The following is a 16,356-nucleotide window of genomic DNA, read 5'->3' as shown; positions in this document are numbered from 1 at the left end:
TTGTGTGCTGAATCAGATAAAATAATTGTTGTTCATGTGTGTCTTTTCAGAGTCAGGACTCTGGGTCTGACAATCACATAAACACAGTGAGTCTCAAAGAAGCGCTGGAAAGGTTTGATACCAGCCCCACACCTTCTGCTTCCTCCAGGAGTTCAAGAAAATCTTCACATACTGCAGTATCGGATCATTCATGTAAGCACCAATTGTAAATATAATTGCCATCCCAGTGAAGGTTTCCTCTACTTTACTTACTTTAATTAAATGCATAACTAGCAGTTAATATCATTTTATGAAAAGTGTGCAAATGAAAATGTCCTTTTTGATGATTCAGAAATCTGCTGACAACTCAGATTTTCAGAGCTCATGTAGGGACTTCTACTTCTGAAAGTACAATAGCAGGCTCTAGAACACTATCTTTCAGTCCATCAGATTGTGGTGGTGTTGGATAGCCAGGGTAAAAATAGAGTCCAGGCCTTAATTTTCTTTCTGTTCATGAAAAACATGCTGTAATTGGATTATTGCATTGCAGAATTGAGATTACTATTAACATGTCTCTTTCTGTTGTAATTCTGAACATTGCCAGCAACCCCAACTAAAATGACAGTGGACACTAGCACTCCTCCAAGGCAAAGTTTATCTGGTCATGAAAAGACTGCGCAAAGAAGATCATCTCTGAGTAGTCAGGTAACTCTTCAGAGAAAAATTTTGTACTTAATCAATGGAATTCAATGTTAAGAGGTACTATTGAATAACCTTAACTTTGTTTCTTTTGAAAACACATATTAAACTGCAACAGTTTCACTTGGAGTATCAGAATTGTATCATCAATATGCAACTTTGGTATACAATGAAATACAATAATTAAGCATATAAGTATCTATTTTATGACATTAGGGTTTGTGAGATTGTGTATGAATCTCTGCTTTCACCTGCATGTAACTTCTTTCTACAATCCTGCATTTTTAATATACATATGTATATAAGCAATTGTAAACATACCTGTAAGTGCCAACGTAATGCTGTGTGTGTTGCTGTATATATTTATGACTCTAAAAATATTAGTGAATACTTTCATATAGCTTCTGAAATCTTGGTAACATGAGAAAATGTCATGCTTCATGCACTTGATACTCATGTTGCACCTGAACTACTACATTCATTTCAAAAATGGAATGGTTATGAAAATATGTATTTTTTAAAATTACTAGTTTAAGAATAAATCAAAGCTGTCAACTTCCAAACTTGTTGAAAAAGTTTTCCCTTGGTACAAAGAAGACTTGTAAAACAGTTGTAATTGTAATTTCTGTTTTTCCTGTTTTATACCTACTGCTTCTATATATTTTAGCAGTGGAAAAATTATATACCTATATATATAATCAATTGCTTTCATGTCTGTTGTTCTCTGATATTTAAGGTTAGATCTTTCAGGAAACATTTACTTTTTTTTTTTTCATATGTTCATATGATGTTATTTTGGAATTGACACTTTATGTAAAGAAGTACTTCATGTCAAGTAGGAAGTTCATTCCAGTTATGGAACAATTTTTTCAATCCTAGTCTTTAAGCTCCCAGTCTCTTGGACAACCAGTAGCACAGCCAACAGTATCTCAGCCTGCAACTTTACAGCTCCAGTCTGGCATGTCCCAGGTATGTAATAAGTTGGTTTCTTGTTTATTATTTTTCAAGCAGTCTTGTTCTCGTGGAGAAACTGGCTGCTCATGGCTTGCATGGGTGTATTCTTCACTGAGTAAGAAACTGGCTGGATGGCTGGGCCCAAAGAGTTGTAGTGAATGGAGTTAAATCCAGTTAGCAGCTTGTCACATGTGGCACTGCCCAGGGTTCAGTAATGGGGCCAGCTCTGTTTAATATTGTTATCAGTGATCTGGATGAGGGGATCGAGTGCGCCCTCAGTCAGTTTGCAGACAACACCACGCTGGGCCGGACAGTTGATCTGCTGGAGGGAAGGAAGGCTCTACAGAGGATATAAGTATCAAAAGGTTACATTGACTTGTGGCCCATAGCAGATGTCTAGGGAAGAACAGAAGTGGCTAACATAGCTTCTCTGTGGGCTCAGCCTCCAACAGTTTGCGTCTTAAGGTATTCCCAAGTTATTTGCGTGTTTTAGCTCTGGGTGAATTTTTGGCAAACTGGTACAGTTCTAATTTTTAACCTGAGAGAGCTTTAACATCTGCAGTACTGTGTAAATTACTGAGGCTTTTTGTTTAGTCTTGATGATTTGGATACCAGTTAATTTCTTCTGCTGTGGATTTATACTTTTTAGCTCACCAATTCTGATGCATCGATAAACTGTGACATCAATTAAATATGAGGTCTGTGACATTTTCATGCTAATGAATTTGTCATCAGGTTATGGTGTTAGCAGTTTAAAAAGCAGTGCTTGATTTCTTTCCTACTGTGGAGGAGTGTATTTACTGCTTGTAAATGTAATTATTTTTGCTCAGCTTTTCATTTATTCGTTTCACCACAGCCTGTGTTTCAGTTTTCAGCTCAGTTAGGAGCTATGCAACATCTAAAGGACCAGCTAGAGCAAAGAACACGCATGATAGAAGCAAATATTCATCGGCAGCAGGAAGAGTTGCGCAAGATTCAAGAGCAGCTTCAAATTGTCCATGGCCAAGGACTCGGGGTGAGTTAGTGTAACTCTTACAGGTTTGATCTGTAGAGAATTTAGGCATCTAAAATGAGACTTAGGCACTTAATTTCACAAGCTGATCCTCCCTATCCCCATCAGATGCCATCTGGATCTAATGTGCCTAAAATCCATAGCATCTAAGCTACTGTTCCTGGGGTACGTGATATTTTGCTTCTGAATGTATATCAGAAGCAAAGTGCCTTCAGTATATCTTTTCAGTATTGAGAAGCTCAAGCCTAGCTTATGCCTAAACCTCAACGTAAAAGGATGCAGTGATTGTTATTTCTTGCAAAGATTTGCAGCAATTAGAATACTAATCCAAAATGCACAAGATGAGCATTTATTTCCTCTTTTAGCTCAAGGGTGTCAAATTCATATGTTTTGTTTCTTAAACTGTCCTAACTGTCAGGCTATGGTTCTCCTGCAGGCCCTCCTGGTGAAGTGGTTTTATTTTGTATGCTATACTGAAGTAGTTACTGAGCCAGAAAGACAGGAAATCTAGAGGATGCGTTACTCAGTCTAGCAGCTGACTACCTGATTTCTGTCTTTTAACCAGTATATTTTTTTCCTAATTTTGAATTTTGTCATTCTCCTTTCAGCAGCTCTCTTTGGAAGAAAAGAATGATCTTACTGGGTTTTTCGAGTTAAAAACAAACAAAAAAACCAAAAACCCCAAGCAACAAAAAAAATAACCCCCAAAAACTAGAGTACCCCTTAAGTAAATAATCTAAATATTTTCGGCATGGATGGTGAATGAAAAGTAGAAAAAAAGACACTTTCTGGAAGTATTGAGTATGTTGCTTAAATTCTGTTGACGAGTAAGAGTTTCTGGCATCTGCCATTTTCAGTGTTTTATCATGTCTAGCATAAGCCTGCCAGTAGTAGACTGCCTATAGATGCCTCAGAAGGACAGATTCACAGCCCTCTTCCCATGCAGCGTGGAGGGACTCTACTCAGGACTGTGGAAATTAGGGAAACTATCTAAGTGCTGCACATCCATACGACTTTATTACCCTGTCTTCATGTAGTCTTGGCCTAATTTTTTGTAAAGGCTGAAATATTTTTGTGCTGAGTTCAGTTATTGCAACGATGCTGGAAAGTTCAGATGGAGATTCATAGAATGATAGAATAGTTAGTGTTGGAAAGGACCTTAAGGTCATCTAGTTCCAACCCCCCTGCCATGGGCAGGGACACCTCGCACTAAACCATGTCACCCAAGACTCCATCCAACCTGGCCTTGAGCACTGTCAGGGATGGAGCATTCACAACTTCTTTGGGCAACCTCTTCCAGTGCCTCACCACCCTCACTGTAAAGAGCTTCTTCCTTATATCTAATCTAAACTTCCCCGTTTAAGTTTGAAGCCATTACCCCTTGTCCTACCACTACAGTCCCTAAGGAAGAGTCCCTCCCCAGCATCCTTACAGGCCCCCTTCAGATACTGGAAGGCTGCTATGAGGTCTCCACGCAGCTTCTCTTGTCCAGGCTGAACAGCCCCAACTTTCTCAGCCTGTCTTCATACAGGAGGTGCTCGTATGAGCCCCCTGATCATCCTCGTGGCCCTCCTCTGGACTTGCTCCAACAGCTCCATGTCTTTTTTATGTTGAGGACAACAGAACCTCGCACAGCATTCCAAATGAGGTCTCACGAGAGCAGAGTAGAGGGGCAGATTCTATCCTACAAATAGAAATGTGATCTCAAATATGCTTTGTCTTTAGACAGTTGTAGGCTAAATTACAGTTTAGTCTCTAAACAGCACTATTTCTTTAAGAACAAATATTAAACCTTATTGTTTAAGGCTCTAGAAATCAGGATTCTAATTCTTACCAGTTATAGTAGAGTCTCTGAATACCGACCCTGTATGGGAGATGGGTCTTTTGCTCTTGGTGGTTGCAGTGCTGTTTCAACACTTCTAATAACTAAAATCACAGAATCAAAGAATTGTTAGGGTTGGAAGGGACCTCTGAACATCATCTAGTCCAACACAAATAAAACTAAAGATGAAACTAAATTATTAATCACTGTTATCTTACAGTGATTTTGAATACTGAAATTTAGTTTCTCTAAAACAGCTTGAACAATTTACAGATTTTGCTTAAAAGCTAACTTGTGGATTTTTTTCTCAAGATGTTCTTGCAGCAGTCAGCTTCTGGACTCAACTTTGGTTCTGTGCAGCTTGCTTCTGGAAATTCTTCAAATGTTCAGCAGCTTACACCAATAAACATGCAAGGTCAAGTTGTTCAGACTAATCAGACTCAAAGTGGGATGAACACGGGCCATATAAGTACTTCACACATGATACAGCAACAGCCTTTGCAGAGTACTGCAACACAGGTAAAATACTCATTCTTGATTTTGCTGTATAGAATATATGCTGAAAAGCAGCTGAAACATAACAGTTGCTTCCCTAATACTCTCCTCCCAATTTTTTTTTTAACAGTGTCCTTTGAGTTGTATTAATTTCATGTTCCTAGTTTTCAATTGAAATGCATTCATGTTCTTGATAATGCAATTTCAGATCTTGTTTTTATCTAAGCTTAGGCATATAAATAAATCATAAGTAGCTTTTTCTGAAAGAATAGTATCAAGAAAACTTTTAGCTTGCCTTATTTTGAATGTTTGTGAATTTTCTGTTGATAAAACATATAACATGAGATAGCAAGGCGAGCTTGAAATCCAGTGTCCACACAGCAAATAACTAGAAAAGCATAGGAACATGACAAGCATATATTGGTGCTTCTGCAGTTTACTTTTCTACTCTTCAGCAATTTCAGTCAGGTGCCAGAGGTGTATGACATCTGTAATGTAATAACCATTTTCTTCTGTGAGTTTATTCAATTTCTTTCAATTCCATGTAAACTTTTGAAATCCACAGTATCTCACAGTGAGTTCTACAGCTTTACTTTGTGATACATGATTATGTTTGTTTTTCAAACTTGCCACCCAGCTCAAATACTGGGAAACACACTGAGCAGCAATTAACTTTTCATCTTCTCAGTCATGAATGATTTCGGAAGTCCTCTGTCACATTTATCTCCATAGAAAGCCTGTTCTTCAAGCTGAGCAATTCTAATAGACTTGACCATTTTGTGTCTAAAGGCTCCTTACCCCTCCCATGTGTGTGGTCACCCTCTGTACTTTTACCCAAATTTCATACTTTCTTTTCAAGATTTGTGAAGAGGCAGACTAGTGGTAGACAGTGTTACCATCTCAGCAGCAAGCTAGTTCCAAACTTTCAAGTAAGAAATAGTTTGATGTGATGTGCACTTCTTAGTCTGAGTCTGGCACAGATATGCTAAAGGAGGAGAAAATAGGATCTTGAACAAACAATATGCAAGTAGCTGAAAAAATCAGGAAAAAAATAACCTGAACAGATGGAGAAGTTAATTTAGGAGATTTTCAGATGTCTGGGGGTCGGTCCCACCTCCAACTGCTCAGTCAGTAGAAATACCTGTGTATTTTAAATTAAGAATCCAGTTGTAATAAAGAGACTCTGGCAGTTGTGAAGTATGGGCAATGGCAATGAGAACAGCTGTAGTACCTGGCTATTTTCAAATCACGATCTCATAAAATATTTTTTCTTTTCAGCATAATCAACAAAATGTACTTAGTGGACACAATCAACAGTCTTCTCTTGCCAGCCAGTCACAGAACACAGTCTCAGCACCTTTGTATAACACTATGGTGATTTCTCAGCCAACAACAGGAAATGTGGTCCAGGTTCCTTCCAGCTTACCACAGAACAACAACCAGAATGCTGCTGCAGTAACCACTTTTACCCAGGATAGACAAATCAGGTAAATCTTCAAGAGCAATATTCAGATGACTTGCTATAATGAAGCATTAAAAAAATCATGTGACTTATTAACTGTATATGGGTACAACTGTTCAACTAAACTTTTCCCAAAATAGCATGTTTGCAGGTTTGTCAAGGCCCATGGTGTTAGAGCAGAGTATGAACCTGACAAAACTGCATTTCTCAAGGGCGTGTGATGCTCGATATGGTTTTTTTTCCTAAAGGGACTCCAAATGTTTTTGGGTTTTTTTCTATTAACAGATTTTCTCAAGGTCAGCAACTTGTAACAAAGCTTGTCACAGCCCCAGTAGCATGTGGAGCAGTAATGGTACCGAGTACTATGTTTATGGGACAGGTGGTGACAGCTTATCCCACTTTTGCTGCCCAACAGCAGCAACCACAGCCTTTGTCAATAACGCAACAACAGCAGCAGCAAAGTCAGCAAGACCATCAGCAGCAGGTCACCACAGTTCAGCAACCAGCTCAGCCACAGCTGACCCAGCATACCCAGCAGTTCTTACAGGTAATGCAGCATTCTCTATAAAGTTTTCCAAGTTCTGATACTTCCAGCATTGCTAGCTTATCCTAGGGGTGCTTTATCTGAAAACAGAGTGCTTAAAATAGTAACCTGTGAACCAGCATGATGCATGAGGTAAGTTTACTCAGTAGCCATTCTCTAGAATCTTACTACTTGAAGAAGAGGTAGTCTTTCCTGCAATTGCACTGCTTTGCCCTATTTTATATCTTTGACTTGATGTTCTTGCTTGAGCATGGGATGAAGAAACAGATGTTTCCCTTTAAAACTGCTTGCATTTTCTTTGCATTCACATATTAATGCAAGAAGGTATGAGAGATGATCTCAGAATTGGTTGGTCTGGAAAGCAGCATGCAGCCTAAAGCAAGACATGTCCCTGTAACATGAGGCATGAACATCTGTCATAAGACAGGAACAGGGGAGGCTGAGCAGCAAGTAAGCAGAGAGTAGAGAAGAACCTTGGTTTAGTGAAGAAAGAAGAGAGATTGGATCAAAAGAGAAGGAAGGCAAAACTCAAGGAGTTTAGAGATAGGAAATCTTGAAAAGAACCAGAAAGCAAAAAGAATTGATGGGAAATCCATTGCCATTTGTTGTTTGCAGATAATTGCTGGCACACAGCTCTTCCACCAGGTGATGTTGGTGAGGGACATGTAGTGGTAGCTAGAACACTAGAGAGGAAGTGCCTCCAACAGGACATGGGTTAAAAGATATTAATTTGGCCTCTGATGTTGCTTTCTCCAAAGAAAGATAAAGTCCATGTAACTATCACAGTGTACTTCGTACGCATTCTTAACATCCTTAAACTACTCTGGGAATGTCAACTTAATTTTTTTATTATTATCATTCTGTAGGAGTATACATAATAAATCCTTGTTTTGCAAATACTTCTTGCTATGTGTGGTTTCCCATTAGCACTAAATTTGGGATTTTGTGTGTAGGTGGGATATATACAAATGCAGTAAGTAATTGGAGGTTTAATCTACATTTCTATGCACGAGGAATGGTTACAGTTCAGTTTAGGGCTGAGGAAAATTTTCTTTCACTATGCCATTGACAGAAAATACTGACGTGTTGAAAAAATCTTTCATGGGAACATACAGATTTCAGTCACGCATCAGGCAAAGGCCTTTCAGCTGCAGGTTGACTCTGAAGATATGTGAGGGATACCTCGTGATTTGAATCTCAGCACTCTTTTACGTAGTGGGAGACTCTTGAACTGAATCAAATCAGAGTGCAGATTTGAATGTGTTCTCTGACAAGCCAGATAAATACTGTAACAACAGTGGTGTTTAGCAGGTTGGTAGTGTCTGTATCTCTGTTTCTAAATTTAAAAATTTGAACAATTTTGACTTAATTCGGTTGAAATAGAAGATTTGTGGAAGATCTCCAAAAGTTTGTTTGTGCCCTAGAATTTCTTTTAAAGCAAGTGTTACTAGTTTGTATTCAGAATACTGAAGTGCTAGAATTTGGAGTGAAGCAGATGCTCTTTAAGAAGGGAGAAAAGTTCTTTTCCTGCCTCTGCTCACTGGGCCTTCTTACAGTCTGATCTGAAGATGCAGCATTTGTTGTAGTTTAATTTCTGCTGCAGAACATGTTATTGAGATATCCAAGAGCATTTGTACCTATCCTTAGTTGCTTTTCTTCTTTGGTTCTAAGAAGGTTAATATTAAAAGTAAGTAATATTTCCAGTAGTAATAAATCTCCTCCGAAGGGGATGTTTGAGCCTGTAAATGCAGCAGGTTCTTTGAATGTTCATTTGGGCTGGGGGGGGATAAATGTGATCTTTGCCAAGTCATGCACTGTTTTTTCATGTGATTGCAATGACAGCCACCTGCATTTTTCAGATGAACTCCTTAAGCCCTGTTATGCTCTTGTGGTTTGAAATGGAGACAAATTGCCATGTGTTCCTACCCATTGTCATGGGAAATTAGAAAGACCAGTTACAGCTGCTTTGATAATTGGTCAGATGCTGTAATTAATTTTATTAGTATGAACTAATCTTTGCATTGTTTGCTCAGCATAAATGACCAAATCAGAAGTTTAGTTTGATTGAGCCCTTATGAAAAGTTAGAAAGCAGCCAGGCCTGCAGTTTCTCAATGCAGCAGGAAAAATGATTTTCTTTTATTTCCATGTTCTAGACATCCAGGTTACTTCATGGAAATCAGTCAGCTCAGCTTATCCTCTCTGCTGCTTTCCCACTACAACAAAGCACTTTTACTCAGTCCCACCACCAGCAGCATCAGTCTCAGCAGCAGCAGCAGCCACTTTCTCGACACAGAACTGACAAGATGACTGATCCTTCCAAAGTACAGCCACAATAGCATGGAGCTCTGCCGCTTCTTGAAGCGAACTACCAGGAGGGGGCTGCTCCGCCAGCAGTTGCACTGAGGCTACAGAGGTAGCAGTACAAAGGCTTTCTAGCACCACAGTGTTGAGATCGGCTTCTAACTTCTGGAATCTGTTAAGAAAAGCCACAAGATGATGATGGGGACGTGGCCAACTTTGACAGTTGCCCCTGTTTCTTGTTCTAAAGGATTTGCTGCCATGTGTTGATTCGTCCAGGTGAAATCTCAAAATGTGACTGAAATGAGAGGGATGCTGAAAATATTGGTATTTTTATCAATCCTGTACATTTTTAAAGTATTAAAATGGACTTGGAGCAATTGTTTGAATTAGCAGAAGAAAAAAAAAATGCCAGGAATATAGTCCAAAAACCATCTAATTTTTTTCAGATGATTATAGGACAGTAAATATTTTGAAAATGTTGTGTGAAATCCAGTTCTCTGTTGTACAGATGCTGTAAAATATTGTGTATATGTCTGCATAAAAGGAGAAAGAGCAAAATATTTTATATGATGCATGAAAATGTAATCTGTTATTTGTAGGTTTGAATATGTTTCCCTAAATTCTCACGCCATACTCAGACTAATGTTTTCCTCTGTTCTACCCTTTTGTTTACAACATGATGCATCATTATTTTCACCCTTAATGTGGGCACAAGTCTCTTGTTTGTGCTTTGTCTGTGATGTCAGGGTTTGTTCGGTGAGGTTTAGTGTGTTGGTTAGTTGTTCTCAAGGTTAAATTATTGATGAAGCTGTTTGAACTGGTGATCATGCATCAGGGTTCAGGACATTCAGATTCATGAATATCATCCATCATTTCATAATTGATTCATCATTTTATTTGAAAAACAAAAATAGGAATTTGCACTGCTTTCTTGTGGACGGTTTGGAATTTTATTCCCCAAAGCTATCTTTTGATATAGTTCGTAGTTGGAAATATTTATGTAAAAGGTTTAAAAAAAAAAAAAAGACAGTAATTTTCAAGAATGTTTCAGTTATAGGAGTAATTTGCACAAAAATATATTTACATTTAATAACCTTTTGGGCACTTTTTAACCACTTTCTCTGTGGTGAGAATTGTAACTAACTTGTTAAAATATGTTGGAATCTTTTTATTCTCCTTCAAAAATTAGAACTGATTCAGGGTCATTTTAACAACAACAACAAAACCCATAGTGCCTTGATTTTAATTCAGGTGATAATGTTAAACATCTTGAAACACAATGTCTTGAATCTGTAACCATTTTCAATTTTGAAGTCTTAGTACATTGTCAACCAAACTTGTGTATCTGCTTCATAGATATTTCTGTATTGTGTTGATTTCAATAGTGGTCTGAGTTGAGACCATGAACATTTTGGACTGGTACTCCCCTTCAAACACTAGCCGGAAACAGAGGAGTCTCTCAAATCTCAGACCTGGAAGGTAATACTCTTAGAAGATTAAAAGATCTAAAAGTACAGAACTCCTTTTGCAGGAGGAGGAATATTAAGTTGATTTTTTTGTTGTTGTTGTTTTGGGGTGTTCTATTTTTAATCGTCTTCATAGCATTTAAAGTGTGTTTTGGGGGAGATCATGATTGCATTCAACACTACCAGGCTATTGATTTAAGAGATATCACTGAACTAAGACTTCAGAAGGCAAATTCACTCTATAAAGAAAATAAAAAGTTCCAACAGCTACGATGTGCTATTTTAAGTAAATGTTCAGTAGGTTTTTATGGCACTAGTTTGTGGAAACCAGAACTTCAGAGGAAAATGAATAAATGCTGATAGATCTGATAATTAAAAACAAAAGCAGTAAAAGCAGTTAAAATTAGTGCTAAGGAGAGAAAGCTGGATTAAGCTTGAATACTGAGGAGGAGTTGAATGAATGTAACCAAATGGTGATGAACTGTTTTGTGTTATGAAACAGTTTGATTGTATTGCTGGATGAACCAAACCCGCAGGAAGGTGTTACCAGTTTAGTCAAGCATGTTGGTTGCATTTTGAAGCTAGCCTTTGCCTCTGCATGTGTTCTATCATTAGATCTTTGTTATTCCCCAGTTATAAAGCAAGCATTTGGCACCAAAAAGCACAGCAGTGAACAAGGAAGGAGAGTGAGAGAGAAATGGTACCAAAGAGAATCAGATTGCTTTCTGCTCCAAGAAACCTCTTGCTGCAACCTGGAGCAAGGAACAGATGCCGATACCAAACATAGCAAGGAACACTCCCCTTCTATAAAGGGATTTCTGGCATTCTCTGGGGTGGAATTCTTGTCAGAAACCTGTTTGTGTAAAGTTCTATGTGAGGAAATCCTGCCTTGCTCTTCTGTCCCTACTACGCCATTCCACCTGTTCCTAAATGAAGCTGCGTTTGACTAGAGAGGTCTGTTCTATCAGTACTTTAGCTTAGTGGAAAGTAGGTTAGATAAAAAAAAATAAGCAATTATAATATAGAACTAAAAAAGAAAACTGGAAGAGCTTTAATAGTGCTGTTAAACTATTGAATAGGGTAAAGTAGGTTTATTAAGCTATTATACTGAGAATTACAGAAAATAGAGATCCCAACCAGGCAGTTAATGGTGCAGCTTTTTATATAAAGCTTCATTTAAACTTCCTTTCCCATTTCCCCCTTCTCAAAAACCCTGGTGTGCTGCTATAGGTCTGTCAGTGAAAAGGCTAAACTAGGTGAGGGAGGAATTAGATGATGACGACAGCATGGCTGCTGAAAGAGAACTATAGAAATGTACGCTTTGATCAAGAAGCTTTTTGTAACCTCAGAGAGAGGTCATACAATTACAGAACTACCAGCTAGTAGGGAAAGTCTTAGAATATGGGGAAATTCATAGAAACTGGAAAAATATAGCACACATTTGAAAAGTTCCTGCCACAAATCAGGCAAACTTCTAACAAAAGCGAGTATGTAGGACTCGGCCCTGATTCTGTGCAAGTATGTAGATGCTTTATTTCACAGGTAGTGACTGCAAAGCGTGTATGTAAAGGCTCTGCAGCTTCTCCTGTTGCTGAATCAATTGCCGAACTGTCCTTGATTTTTAGTGGGAAGAGGACCAGGCTATCACCTCTTTCTTAATCAGCCTTTTGCTTCTGCCCGACTCATTTACCACTGTCATAGACTTATTTGCAACGTCCTAATAAATAGCATGATAACAGATGCTGTGATGCTGCAGGTTCTGGAGCATAACCTTTAGGGGTTGACTCTGACAGAAGGGAAGGAGTCTGTTAAGGAGAGGATTGGATTTATGAAGAAATGGGCTGGTGATACGTGATGGAGTGAAAAGGCAGCATAGTTGCATGGAGTTTACGAGACACATTGTTTGCCTGCAATGGGTGAGGATTTGAAGAAAAGCTTCTATGATAACTTCAGAGAAAAAGAATATAGCTATTTTTATATTATATTTAATATATATTATATTTGTATATAAATATGAAAGGATTCTAGTAGGAGCTCTCCATATGCCTTCCATTTCATCTAGAAGGTTTACCTTCTGCACTACAGTTCCAGTGTGTCACCACCACCTTCTGTGGGCATCTCGCCTACTGCCAAACACCAAAATGAGTAACCCAGTATCCTTACAAGAGATAGGTGTCATTTCAGCTTTATGTAAAAGTGAATAAAAGAAAGCTATATCAGGCAGTTTTTCACAGAAAAAGAAATTATCTGAAGACTCAAATAGCACTTTCTCTTTTTTTTTAATTTTATTTTTTTGTGAGTAATAACAAGCACTTTACTGAAGAGACTATTGGAAAACAGTTTATTTAGTCAGTGAAACTGTTTAAAGGGGGGGTATCAAAGAATAACATGCATAAAACTGTCAAGAGAGACATTTCTGGAAAATGTTTCTTTAACATGGTGATCCTTTAAGGCTCAAAGTGCAAGGTTAAAAAGGCTTCTAAAACCAGTTGCCTTTGTGCTTTACACAGCCAGGGGAAGGGATTCTGGTGACAGCTTCCCTGGGAGGAGTTTGTAAATTGCACAGTTGCCTATGAGAGAGAATCATCTGGAGGCTTGTTTGCCTGCTCTATAGTTGTAAGTGTCCCTTAGGATTCTAATCTGCGTGGAAATGGTCTGAAGGTTTAAAGATGTGGCCTTTTTCAGATGTTGAAGTCAATTCAAGAACCATTTCTATTTTCAGAGATTTAACCCAGGTGTTGTCATGAGTGTTTTAAATGTCGTGGCATCAGGAGATGTCGAATATGTCAGATTCGTAAGTTTCTCTATTTGAAATAATGATTAAAAGTAGATGCACAGTCAGGGAGCTGGAAAATGGTTATTTTCATTAAAAGGGAAAAGAGACTAGTTTTAATAATTAACCTTTTATTTTTTTACTTATCCCTGGTGGAAACAGTTGAAGAGAATGAAATGAATTTGGATGAAGGAAAGACGTATTTATACAACTCACAGTAGATGAGACAACTGTGAGAGAACGTTTGGAATTGTCTTGGTTGTCCATGAGACTGGATAGTGGCTTTTTCATTATCATGATCTTTTAACACTACATTCCTTGTTTTGCTTTTGGTTTTGTTTTTTAAACAGGTGATTTTAAGCTCTGCTCTGCTTCATGCTATGTCATCTGCATGAGTTTTGCCAGCATGATATGCTATACTCAATTGTACCTAAATAAAACGGGGGGGTAGGGGGGAACACAAAACACTGTGTCTGAACAAAATACTGTATGGCCTAAATAGAGACCCCAGCTAAGACTGAGAGATGCTGCATTAACAGACAATCAAGGGGTGATTATTTATGAAACACTTCTGGGAATGGTCTTAAAGCTGTTACTGCTTTGAAAGCAGTTGGTGAGTTGTCTTTTTTTTTAACAAGCAAGGTAAAAATTATTTATTTTCAGATACATCAAGTTGAATTTTGAGTTTTGAACAGTGTTGGTTTCACAGTGTCTTGGGTTTCAGTTCTGTTCTGTATTTTTTTATCTGGCATTAGATTTATATACATGAAAGAAAACAAACAGAAAAACCCCAGTGCCGCTCATGTTGATGTCAGGAAATGTAGATACAGTTCCCTGGTGTTCATGTGACCATTACTAACTGTCAATTTTTTAACTGAATAAATGTAACTCATTTAAAATTTTGCTTTTTGTAGCTTCTAACGTTCTAGAAGTGGTTTTTCTGAGTTGCTCCATGTCAGTTTTATCCACATTCCACAACTTGGAACAAAGACACGCTCCCCCCCACCCACAGAAGCAGCTTGTGAGAAGATGCTTGATGTGGATTTTACCTTCTCTTCCCTTTTAGCTGTCTTCTCTCTCTATCTCTTCATAAACTGGTGCCCTACTCCAAAGGCCAGAGACCTTTGATTTGTGTATTTACAATTCTGCCTTGGAATTTACTCACAGAGCACTTGTGTGAACATGCACAACTTCAGACTGCTTTTGTATCCTCACATGTAGGGTTCCTTTTCTCTCCAAAGGACCAAGAGCGCTGCAGGGCCTTGGCATGTGCATGAGGGGTTTATCCAGCACAGCCCTTCCCTCACTGCCTGGCATGGGCACAACATCCTCCTTCAGTTCTTTCAACTCCCCTCCCTGCGCATTTCTTCTGTTGGGGAATTATCAAAGAACTAATTCTAAAGGCGTAGCAATGATTTGAAACACCGGCTGTGCCTCTTGAAAAGGAAGCAGACACACTTACTTAGCTGAGAACACAACTTCAGAGCATCAGCTCTCCCCTGGAAGAGCTGGCTGATAATGTGTAACTGCTCAGGGTACACTAACCCTGTCTCCCCAGTCCTTTTGCACTGATGAAAGTGTAAACATTAATACTTTGACATTAATTAAATGTTCAAGGAAAGGTGGGAGGGAGGGAAATCCTGTACGTGAAGCTGAATGCCTGGAGAAGATGACAGAAACACTCAGCCCTTTTTATGCTCTGCAGTTCTTTCTTTCTGTGGTATCGCACTAGATGCCCATGTGAAGATACTGATCTTTTGCCTTTGGGAGTTAAATAACACTTGTGCAAGTTGTATATTACTTGTACATGTCGTGAGCCTCCTGGGCCCAAACACAGTGAGCTGCAGAAGTGCTGTGGTTAAAGCCTGTCAACACCCACCAGCGATAAGGCCGATAGCATGTGGCCAGCCAGATTATCCATTTTCTTAAAACTGAACTTTGGAAATACCAGTACAGCTTTCCATAAAGTTATCAAGAAGAAGAGCTGTAACTGGAACTGCTGCCACACCTAGAGCAATGTTTTCAATGGCATTTTGCTGTTGTGCAAACTTAGAAACAAAACCCATGCTTATATGAAAGTGCAAGGATTAAGTACTTGTAAAGATTAGCAATCCAAAGGTTAGTTGCACTTCCAAGTCTCGGGCATTAGTGATTTAAATTCCAGAAGATTCCAGCTGTTCAAGGGTAACCTATAACAACAAGGATTTCCACGCTGTTCCTAGCACTCTCCGTAGCACATGGTCTCCATCACTGTTAGGCCCTTTGGTGACTGTATTTTCACTTGTGAAGTGAATTTAAGTAATCCAGAAGAAATACACAGCTATAGTACAAGCCACATAGAGATGGAAAATGTTACAGGTTAAACGTAACCTGTACCTACCTTAGCAAGGGCCCGTGGCTGTACCTTGCTAAAGGTGCTGACTGCAGGGGCTCATGCAGTCACCTATGGAAAAATGCCACATCAGTGCACAAGTGCTGTTACATCACCATTTCCATGTCTGGAAATTAAGGCTGACTCGGGTTCTATGAGGCTGAAATTGCCTGAGCCTCATTCAAAAGCAGAGATATCTTTGCCCAGCCACCAACCCCTCTCTAGGAGGTGTTGTAAGACCACTCGTGGACAGGCTGTGGTGTGCTGAGGCCTCTCACGGCACAGGCTGAGAGCAGCCCCTTGAGAACCTCCACCTTTCCAGGCCTGGTACCTGAGGAGCGTGTCTCAAAAGAGCAAGGCCAAGCACTGCCCTGCACACACATTCCTGGTTTCATTACCCCAGGGAGAGCGGGCTCCCTTGGGAACAGGACCTGTGCTTGGGTTCACTGAAAAACTTTGTTCTGGCAGCACAAGAGA

General features: G+C 39.0%; 1 protein-coding gene across 4 annotated transcripts in view; it reads left to right on the top strand.

Annotated features, from left to right (window-relative positions):
• Positions 1-14,411, top strand: part of CLOCK (clock circadian regulator) — a 52,573-nt gene extending 38,162 nt beyond the window's left edge. For 2 of the 4 annotated variants that reach the window (XM_030493101.1, XM_030493105.1), the window contains 8 exons: positions 51-192; positions 584-684; positions 1,558-1,647; positions 2,489-2,647; positions 4,779-4,985; positions 6,240-6,448; positions 6,709-6,970; positions 9,122-14,411. In XM_030493101.1, coding sequence (XP_030348961.1) covers positions 51-192; positions 584-684; positions 1,558-1,647; positions 2,489-2,647; positions 4,779-4,985; positions 6,240-6,448; positions 6,709-6,970; positions 9,122-9,304 — 1,353 coding nt within the window. In that variant the 3' untranslated portion in view covers positions 9,305-14,411. The remainder of the gene's footprint in view (positions 1-50; positions 193-583; positions 685-1,557; positions 1,648-2,488; positions 2,648-4,778; positions 4,986-6,239; positions 6,449-6,708; positions 6,971-9,121) is intronic. The other 2 variants (XM_030493103.1, XM_030493104.1) reach the window with 2 other exon arrangements.
• The last annotated feature ends 1,945 nt before the right edge of the window (positions 14,412-16,356 follow it).

Source organism: Strigops habroptila, chromosome 7 (genome assembly GCF_004027225.2).
Source record: "Strigops habroptila isolate Jane chromosome 7, bStrHab1.2.pri, whole genome shotgun sequence".
Classification (NCBI taxonomy): domain Eukaryota; kingdom Metazoa; phylum Chordata; class Aves; order Psittaciformes; family Psittacidae; genus Strigops; species Strigops habroptila.
Note: the sequence above shows the minus strand (reverse complement) of the source record. Positions and strands in the feature narration are given on the sequence as shown.